The sequence below is a fragment of the Nerophis ophidion genome, linkage group LG08, assembly GCF_033978795.1.
Source record: "Nerophis ophidion isolate RoL-2023_Sa linkage group LG08, RoL_Noph_v1.0, whole genome shotgun sequence".
NCBI classification, from domain to species: domain Eukaryota; kingdom Metazoa; phylum Chordata; class Actinopteri; order Syngnathiformes; family Syngnathidae; genus Nerophis; species Nerophis ophidion.
In genome coordinates, this window is record NC_084618.1 from 42,150,341 (window position 1) to 42,160,721 (window position 10,381).

At 42.3% G+C, this 10,381-nt stretch overlaps 1 protein-coding gene across 1 annotated transcript in view; it reads right to left on the minus strand.

Moving 5' to 3' along the window:
* The window catches only part of ca10a (carbonic anhydrase Xa), an 88,594-nt gene extending 83,780 nt beyond the window's left edge, over positions 1–4,814 (minus strand). The window contains exon 1 of the mRNA XM_061908605.1: positions 4,236–4,814. Within this exon, the coding sequence (XP_061764589.1) occupies positions 4,236–4,296 (61 nt within the window). The 5' untranslated portion in view covers positions 4,297–4,814. The remainder of the gene's footprint in view (positions 1–4,235) is intronic.
* Between the last annotated feature and the right edge of the window lie 5,567 nt (positions 4,815–10,381).

The following is a 10,381-nucleotide window of genomic DNA, read 5'->3' on the forward strand; positions in this document are numbered from 1 at the left end:
CCACCAGGAGGCGGGAGTCATTTAATGACTCATTTTAACAGACGTAGCTAAGGTATTGTGACAGTCCCAAGCCGTCGTCTTGCGGGTTCCCAGGACCACCAAGAAAGGACATAGCTCGATTGGTACCGGGCCGCAGAATAATTTTTTATTAATTTTTAATTTTTTTATTTTTATTTTATCTATTTTTTTTATTAAATAAACATAAAAAACACAAGATAAACTTACAATTAGTGCACCAACCCCAAAAAACTCCCTTTTTCATGACGGGCCGCAGGACGAATTATCAAGCGTTGACCGGTCCGCAGCGACAAAAAGGTTGGCGACCACTGTTCTAGAGCAGAGGAACCTTGTGGGCCTCAGCATCTCAATCCATTTCAGAAATAGGTGTTACTAATTCCTTTTGTTGATCGTGGTGCCAACCCCTGATAATGTTCACCAGGTCTTCCCTTGTATTTGGGCTGGTCCCTCAGCTTTTCCACAATCGATCCTACTCCACAAGGTGAAATCAGAGCAATTGTGACTGGCTGTTACTGTATTGTTTTATTTATTCCTCTTGTCAATTGTTTCACCAATAGTGGTCTTTTTCTCACCAACTTCATGTTGACTGTGTTGAAGTCCAGTCAAGTTTTGTGCAGTTCTACACGCCTGTGAGGTCATTTTTAACAGGTCTATGGTCTTGCCCAAAGGTGGGCAACTTTATGCATCAAAAGAGCCATTTGGGCATGTTTTCACCAAATCAAAACCTTCTTGGAGCCACAAAACTATTTGATCACTATATTGAAGTATATGCGGTATTGTCACGTTACGTTCCTGTCTTGTTCTCCCACAACCTCATATTTTACATGTTATTTTGTAACTGGTTTCTTTCCTAGCTTCTCCCCCACAATTAGTTAAGATCCAACTGTGCTGGATTTTTGTTTTATGATCTGTTGTGTTGTCACCAGTGTTAGGCAAATTACTCTAAAAAAGTAATTAATTATTGTTCATACAGGGATTGAAAGTGCTTTGGTGGGTGCATCTCTACTTGACCACAAACCGGGTATTGTGGGATTACATGATTATCACTTCATTGAATTGTTGTTAATTATTCCCTCATAGTTAAAGGTGTGTGTGTGTGTGTGTGTGTGTGTGTGTGTGTGTGTGTGTGTGTGTGAGTGTGAGTGTGAGTGTGAGTGTGTGTGTGGGTGTGTGTGTGTGTGTGTGTGTGTGTGTGTTCTTGTATTTCTACCCTTCTTGAGACATCAACAAGGAAAAGTACCGTCCATGTGAGGATTGGTGACCAAGTTAGGACCGAAATCATGGCACCAATATGGGAAACCATCGCATCTAGTACAGAATGTCTCATTTGCACCTCTGGCGGTGAAATGTATCAAAATTATGGTGCTACGAAAAAAGAGGGATTTTTCAAATTGACTGTGTCGGTTTTAAAAGTGCTCCCCCTCTGGCTTACATATGAAATAACAAGTGTTTGTAAAAAAAATTAAGTGCTCCACCTCTGGCCAACATATGTAACAACAAGTGTGTGTAAGAAATTGAAATGCCTTTAGCCAAAATTAATCAAAATAAATAAATACATAAGTATATAGAGACATACTGTAATAACTTGAAGTAAATCATGAAGATTAAAAAACTATTACAAAATAAATAAAAAATAAATACAATAATTAACTAAAAGCTTACCTTGTTTATATTTGCACAATATGTATATATTATTAGTGTTATAAATACAAATCTTTATATATCTAGAAAGGGTGGTACTAATACTACATACTGCCAACCTGTGTAAAAATATTGTAACACAACACCAAATAAAATAAAACTCAATCCCTCTCTCGTTACCATTGCTTATGAGCAACAAAGGAAGCTAAGAAGCTAAATCATGATAAGCGCCTGCACATGTACAAGAAAAAGAAACACTGGCATGTCTGGATGATTGGCCTCCATCTTTCTAGTGGTTGCGCCAAGTTACCGAACGGGTTGTTATGTAGCTTGCTGTGGCGTATTCTTTCTGATGTCACTTCCTGTGTGGGCCGCGGTCTTTCTGGCATCACTTCCTCTCCGAAATCACGGTTCGTAAACGATCAATGAGTCTATACAAAGCTAAGAGCCAGAGATTCAACAAATAGACGGCGCACTTATTCTTGTAAAAAATTGTCCGAGGAGGGAGCCTTGAGCGGTGACTTAGTGTGACTGAAACGAGGCTTAGGCTAAATAATTATTCATTTAAAGCATTAATCCGGCTTAGAGTAGACATAGCCTCAGTGTCATGATTTGCCACCAGAAAACACTTGAATTGAATGGCTGATGCAGAACTTTGAAAGACCCATGCGGGTGCCTGAAGGGACAGCGTAGTGACTACAGTACACACAAGAATAAACTATCAGGAGCCACAATGTCACGGCCCGGGCGCATGCCAATGCGCACTCATCTGTGAGCTCTAATGAGCACACCTCCAGGAACGCACATCGAGGAACGCGCCAGGCGCGTCTGAGTCCTGCTGCAGCCGGCAGCTGCAATCAATCACTAGCAATCAGCGCAACTGTGGATGATCAGAGGTGCTGCCTTCTTAAGCCAGTGCAGACCTGAGTTCCTGGGCCAGAACGTAATTATCTGTTCCCGTAGTAAGCATTGGCGCAGATCCTGTGGGTGCTTTGGGGCCGGAGCAACCACGGACAATGTGGAGCACCCACGTGGGATTGATGGCAAATCCTATCTCACCACCAAGCAAAAACCACGCATGTTCAGAAAAGTAGCGTCAGATTTACCGCCCGTCCGAGCACCCACTGGCAAAAATGTGCCTATGGTAGATAAGCATCCCGTCTCTGGCTTACCTCGCGCATATTTGATCTCTCTCTCTGTGCCTTCCCTGTTACTGTGTCTTATGTCATTTGTGTTTCCCACAGTGCTTCCCCTGTCCTCCGTGATAGAGCTGTGTGCCTCGACTTCCTACTGGATTCCGGACTGCCTCCCTTGATCCTGGACCCCAGTAGGACACGGACCGCCTACGCCCTGCTATAGCCCACGAATTCCTGCTTGTTTCACGGATCTATGAGCATGCCCTGTCCCCTTTTGGACTTGCCTCTCGCTCAACATTTACGGTAACACTCAAAAGTTAATTCATACACATAGTCGCACACAGCATAAATTCTCTTGGATTTTGTCACACGCCATTCTCTACTTCAGTGGTTCTCAAATGGAGGTACGCGTACCCCTAGGGGTACTTGAAGGTATGCCATGGGGTACATGAGATTTTTTTTTAAATATTCTAAATTTACCAACAATTAAAAAATCCTTTATAAATATATTTATTGAATAATACTTCAAAAAAATATGAATGTACGTTCATAAACTGAGAAAAGAAATGCAACAATGCAAAATTCAGTGTTGACAGCTAGATTATTTTGTGGACATGTTCCATGAATATAAATGTTAAAGATGTATTTTCTTGTGAAGGATTGTTTAGAATTAAGTTCATGAATCCAGATTGATCTCTATTACAATCCCCAAAAAGGGCTCTTTAAGTTGATGATTACTTCTATGTGTAGAAATCTTTATTTATATTTGAATCACTTGTTTATTTTTCAACAAGTTTTTAGTTATTTTTATATCTTTTTTTCCAAATAGTTCAAGAAAAACCTCTATAAATGAGCAATATTTTACACTGTTATACAATTTAATCAATTCCAAAACTGATGACCTAGTGCTGTATTTTACTTTTTTATCTATTTTTTTTTCAACCAAAAATGCTTTGCTCTGATTAGGGGGTACTTGAATTGAAAAATTATTTCACAGGGGGTACATCACTGAAAAAGGTTGCGAACCACTGCTCTAGTTGATTATATTACTATTATTTGTTATCATATATCTATAGCGCATATATATAATAAATCATTGCGTTAAATACTGCACCCCTTGTTGTTTGTGCCGTCTACTCCCCCCGTACATAACACACAACTGAGGGATGAAAGAGCCGCATGTGGCTCCAGAGCCCCAGGTTGCAGACCCCTGGTCTTGCCCATGATGGTGGAGTCTTTTAAATGGATAAGACCGTTTTTGTGACAGCTTGTCTATCTATACAATGAGTTGAGATTGGGGATACTTAATTTTTTGATATAGGGACACCACAAAAGTGTGTGCTTCATGAACACAACATGTTTGCTGTCATATATCAATGCTTATCAATTCTCTCATACGTCTTCATGTCATAAAGGAGAATATCATACAGAATGACTCACCTAATATGCAGGTTATACAGTTGGCGTGGAGAATGAATAGTAATTCCCAAAACATGTCCATCCTTTATCTTCATTACACGTCCATCAAGGAATGTTCCTTTAAAAAGATAGAGATTTACAAAAAAGGTAAGGCGTCTCTATCAGACGGTGTGCCCTCCAAGACTGGCTGTTGCCGTCAACCTCCCACCAGAAATTTCCCGCATCATACAAAGTAGGTCATCCGAGCAGGTGAATAAACGTGATGCTCCTCTACCGCGAACAATTAAAACTAGGAAGAATAATTCCAAAAGGCAAAGCGAGATAGAGAGATGTGCTGCTGAGAGGATTTGGTCTTTACGTCCGTTCAGATGACGCCAAGTGACCACGGACGCTTCACGACGACGAATTGAGACACCAGAGTTGAATCAAATATCGAGAGTGAAGACAAATAAAGTACAATTATTGGCGTCTTCAATCATGAGATGACATTGAAGGTTTTTTTAATTCCCCTGGCCAGGTTTTTAAATCTTCGATGAAGCTTCTCCCCTCAATGCAGATGACTAACATCAAGTACGACTCATCAATACACGTATACTTCCTGTTAGAGCTGTCAAAGTAAAAGCCAGTTAAAAATGATATATTTACGTCATTGCAATGAGTTAAATGTGGTGGTAAAAACATTGAGGGCGTTTGTGCGTGTTCCTCAAGCTTAAAATATTTAAAAAATTAAAAATCAAGATCCCAGTGTAACAATAAACATACAGCAAATGTTACGTTGATGACTCGATGGGATACTATGTGGGTTTGTTTTTTGTTTTTTTCTACAGAAGAGAACTTCCTGTAGTGTACACAAACACACTGCAGTCTTATTCACAACCATTCCGCTGTGCTCTCCATAATGTATTCTTACATGCAACTCTTCCTTACCTTCCATCCATTCATCCATGTTGGCATCGAGAGGTGCTGGAGCCTATCCCAGCTGCACTCGGGCGGAAGGCGGGTTACACCCTTCACAAGTCGACACCTCATCTGTCTTCCTTACTTTATTAAGTTAAATGACATAAACTATTCCCTATCAATTAGGTATTATTAGTCACATGTTACACATTTGTCAGCTGTGTCCGTACAGCTCATGATGCCAGTGTCATCGTATAGGGGGGGAAATGTTTTAACAATTCCAAGGGCCCAAACTCCCACACACACAGGTAATGAATGGGGTACAGGGACCCACAACGACATTCTCCCGGGGCATCCAGAATTCTTAGCAGCTGCCCTGCATGAGGATATTGTTCAGGTCACTTTAATTACAAACCCCGTTTCCATATGATTTGGAAAATTGTGTTAGATATAAATATAAACGGAATACAATGATTTGCAAATCCTTTCCAACCTATATTCAATTGAATGCACTACAAAGACAAGATATTTGATGTTCAAACTCATAAACTTTATTTTTTTGTTCAAATAATAATTAACTTAGAATTTCATGGCTGCAACACGTGCCAAAGTAGTTGAGAAAGTGCATGTTCACCACTGTGTTGCATCACCTTTTCTTTTGACAACACTCTAATAAACGTTTGAGAACTGAGGAAACTAATTGTTGAAGCTTTGAAAATGGAATTATTTCCCATTCTTGTTTTATGTAGAGCTTCAGTCGTTCAACAGTCCGGGGTCTCGCTATCGTATTTTACGCTTCATAATGCGCCATACATTTTCGATGGTAGACAGGTCTGGACTGCAGGCGGGCCAGGAAAGTACCCACACTCTTTTTTTATGAAGCCACGCTGTTGTAACACTTGCTGAAATAAGCAGGGGGGTCCATGATAACGTTGCTTAGATGACAACATATGTTGCTCCAAAACCTGTATGTACCTTTCAGCATTAATGGTGCCTTCACTGATGTGTAAGTTACCCATGTCTTGGGCACTAACACACCCCCATACCATCACAGATGCTGGCTTTTGAACTCCATCCATCCATCCATCTATCTTCTTCTGCTTATCCGAGGTCGGGTCACGGGGGTAGCAGCCTAAGCAGGGAAGCCCAGACTTCCTTCTCCCCAGCCACTTCGTCTAGCTCTTTCCGGGGGATCCCGAGACGTTCCCAGGCCAGTCGGTAGACATAGTCTTCCCAACGTGTCCTGGGTCTTCCCCGTGGCCTCCTACCGGTTGGACGTGCCCTAAACACCTCCCTCGGGTGGCGTTCGGGTGGCATCCTGAGGCTCCTCTCGAGGTGGTAGACGAGTTTGCGTGTCCCAATGATCCTAGGAGCTATGTTGTCCGGGGGCTTTAAGCCCCCTGGTAGGGTCTCCCAAGGCAAACTGGTCCTAGGTGAGGGACCAGACAAAGAGCAGCTCAAAGACCTCTATGAAAAGTAAAAACAAAGGACCCAGATTTCCCTCGCCCGGACGCAGGTCACCGGGGCCCCCCTCTGGAACCAGGCCCGGAGGTGGGGCACGATGGCGAGACCCTGGTGGCCGGGCCTGTACCCATGGGGCCCGGCCGGGCACAGCCCGAAGACGCAACGTGGGTCCCCCCTCCAATGGGCTCACCACCCATAGGAAGGGCCATAGAGGTCGGGTGCAATGTGAGCTGGGCGGCAGCCTGAGGCAGGGCTCTTGGCGGTCCGATCCCCGGCTACATAAGGGTTTTGAACTTTGCACCTAAAACAATCCAAATGGTTATGTTCCTCTTTGTTCTGGAGGACACCACGTCCTCTGTTTCCAAATACAATTTGAAATGTGGACTCGTCAGACCACAGAACACCTTTCCACTTTGCATCAGTCCATCTTAGGTGAGCTCGGGCCCAGCCAAGCCGGCGGCGTTTCAGGATATTGTTGATAAATGGGTTTGGCTTTGTATAGTAGAGTTTTAACTTGCACTTACTGATGTAGCGACCAACTGTAGTTACTGACAGTGGTTTTATGAAGTGTTCCTGAGCCCATGTGGTGATATCCTTTACACACTGATGTCGTTTTTTGATGCAGTACCGCCTGAGGGGTCAAAAGTCCGTAATATCATCACTTACGTGCAGTGATTTCTCCAGATTCTCTGAACTTTTGAATTCATTTTACGGACCGTAGATGGTAAAATCCCTAAATTCCTTGCATCAGCTCGTTGAGAAATGTTGTTCTAAAAATGTTCGACAATTTGCTTTCAAAGTGGTGACCCTCACCCCACCCTTATTTGTGAATTACTTAGCATTTCATGGAAGCTGCTTTTATACCCAATCATGGCACCCACCTGTTCCAAAATAGCCTGCCCACCTGTGGGATGTTCCATAAAAGTGTTTGATGAGCATTCCTCAACTTTATCAGAATTTATTGCCACCTTTCCCAACTTCTTTGTCACGTGTTGCTGGCATCAAATTCTAAAGTTAATGATTATTTGCACAAAAAAAAAATGTATCAGTTCGAGCATCAAATGTGTTGTCTTTGTAGCATATTCAACTGAATATGGGTTGAAAATGATTTGCAAATCATTGTATTCCGTTTATATTTACATCTTAAAACAATTTCCCAACTCATATTGAAACGGGTTTCGTACTAACATGCGAACATGGCCCCTCTTTGTGCTAAGTTTGTGGTGTCACACATGTCATTTATATGATATTGTTGTCACAAAAATGACATAATAAAAGAAAATAACATGATTTTTTGATACTGTCATACATACAAATCAGACTGTACATCATCAATGCCATTCAACTAGCGACCCGGGGGCTAAATCCAGCCCAGGAATTGTAATAATAATGGATTAGATTTTATATTGCGCTTTTCTATTATTATATACTCAAAGGCCTCACAGAGAAGTGGGAACCCATCTTTCATTCACACCTGGTGGTGGTAAGCTACATTTGTAGCCACAGCTACCCTGGGGTAGACTGACGGAAGCGAGGCTGCCAGTTTGCGACTACGGCCCCTCCGACCACCACTTATCATTCATTCACCAGTGTGAGAGGCACTGGGGGTAAGGGTGAAGTTTCCTGCTCAAAGACACAACAGCAGCGATTTGGATGTCAAGAGGCATAGGGGAACTGGGACCTCTGTAAACACATTGGCAGTTCTTAAATTGACATTTGAACCATGCTAGCAAACAAAGACCATTGGGCTCCAAGATTGTGATTAACATAACAGAGACGTTCCCCTCGGCACCCCTTTAAGTCCTCTCCTTTTTCAAGTACGCTTGGCTGCCGCCTGCAGATTGGGCGTACCTCAACGTTTACCCACGCCCACATTGAGCCACGTGCCTTTTTGGGCAAAACTATGAACGATAAAGCAGCATCGAACAGCTGTAATTATTTTTCAAACAACAATTGAAAAAAATGTAATATATACAGATTGTTGATGTATTTGTTTAAACTGGAGCCAGAAGATGTTTAAATGGGACAAGATGCATAAAGTTCAAATCAGAAGTATTTATTCCCTATTGGATACAATTCCAATACAATTTCTCTGAGCACTATTTATTTTCCTGAAGGAACTCTCCTGAAGGAATCAATAAAGTACTATCTATCTATCTATCTATCTATCTATCCCTAGTAGCATTCAACACGGTCGGATTACACAGGGCGCTCTTACAACATATAACACAATTGGCCCTAGTGTGTGAATGTGAGTGTGAATGTTGTCTGTCTATCTGTGTTGGCCCTGTGATGAGGGGGCAACTTGTCCAGGGTGTACCCCGCCCCCCGCCAGCATCCCTTGCGACCCCGAACAGGACAAGTGGTAGAAATGGATGGATGGATGGATGGATTTATAAATATGCAATGAGATGAATTCCTCCGGGTGTGGTGTATTCCTCTGCTTTCTCCTCCCTGGACTCCAACTTCATATCCCCCGTCCAAAGGCAAAACCTAGTAACTCACTTCTAGCTGATTTTGAGAAAACAAAGGAAAACCATACTATCTTGATGTTGTCTTACAAAGATCTACAAAGTCATCAAACGTATAGATGTTTTCTTGAGCTTTCATTTTCTTGCCGATTGAGCTATGGATTAAATCTGCTCTCATGAACGTGTGCCCTTTCTCCAGATATTTTATCACAATCTCGGGTGGGCCCCATTCTGTGTTTGCACATTGGGCAAGAGCCGTGTACAGCGTCCAGTTTTTATTTTGACCTCCACAGTTATCTGCCCAAAAGAGTATGAAAGGGGAAGAATCGAGAACAATACATTTAATGAAGGTGCTTGCAACGTCCTGGGCCAATCTTCCAAATATCCCCTCGTGCCATAATATCACATAATCAGGTTGACCGTCAGCCCCCATTCGTGCAAATGTCTCGTTAAAGACAATAAGGCGACTGACAAAGAAGCTCTGATTGGTCCCTTGAGATACTAGGTTTTTCTGTTGTATCTACGCGGTTATGTGGTAGTTGCTAGGTTCTGCCATGCTCGTAACAGCGTACTTACGGAACAAATTACAATATTGCATACACTAATGTAAAGCATATCACCTAGGAACTCCAAAATTATTATCAGCTCAGTTTTGACCAAAATTGAGTTACTGGGTTTTGCCTTTGGATGGGAGATATCTGGTATTATCTTTCGGACCTTGGCAAGGAAGCCACGTCAGCAGTGGCAAGAATGTGGGTGATAAAAGTTGTATGTGCGTAGGCATGAACTTTCACCCACTTTCAACTTGGATTTAGAGCCTATGATTAATTGCACGGCCTATTCTAAGCATCCATCCATCCATCCATCCATTTTCTACCGCTTGCCCCTTTTGGGGTGGCGCGGGGTGCTGGAGCCTATCTCAGCTGCATTCGGGCGGAAGGCGGGGTACACCTTGGACACGTCGCCACCTCATCTAAGCATATCATTATTAAACATTTCTTAATAACTTTATCCTTCATTATCTTAATTATATCCTAACAAGATCTAAAACCGGGATATCTTCAGGTGTTACACTTAATGCATATATTTAATATATTATATAGTCTCTGTAATGGCACTACTCAACAGGTTTGAGGGAGTGATCCTACGCAGCAGCAAACATTGCAACGAAGCGAGGTCCAGTCAGAAATCCAGTTCATGCATATTTATTAACGAACTTGCAGGGTGAATGAAACATACCATGGATTATTGCAGTGACATTGTGCCATATGTTCTCCTGTCTTTCCTGCCTGCCGCTGTCCGCTGCTGGTAAGAACAGTTTGTGCTCCCACATCT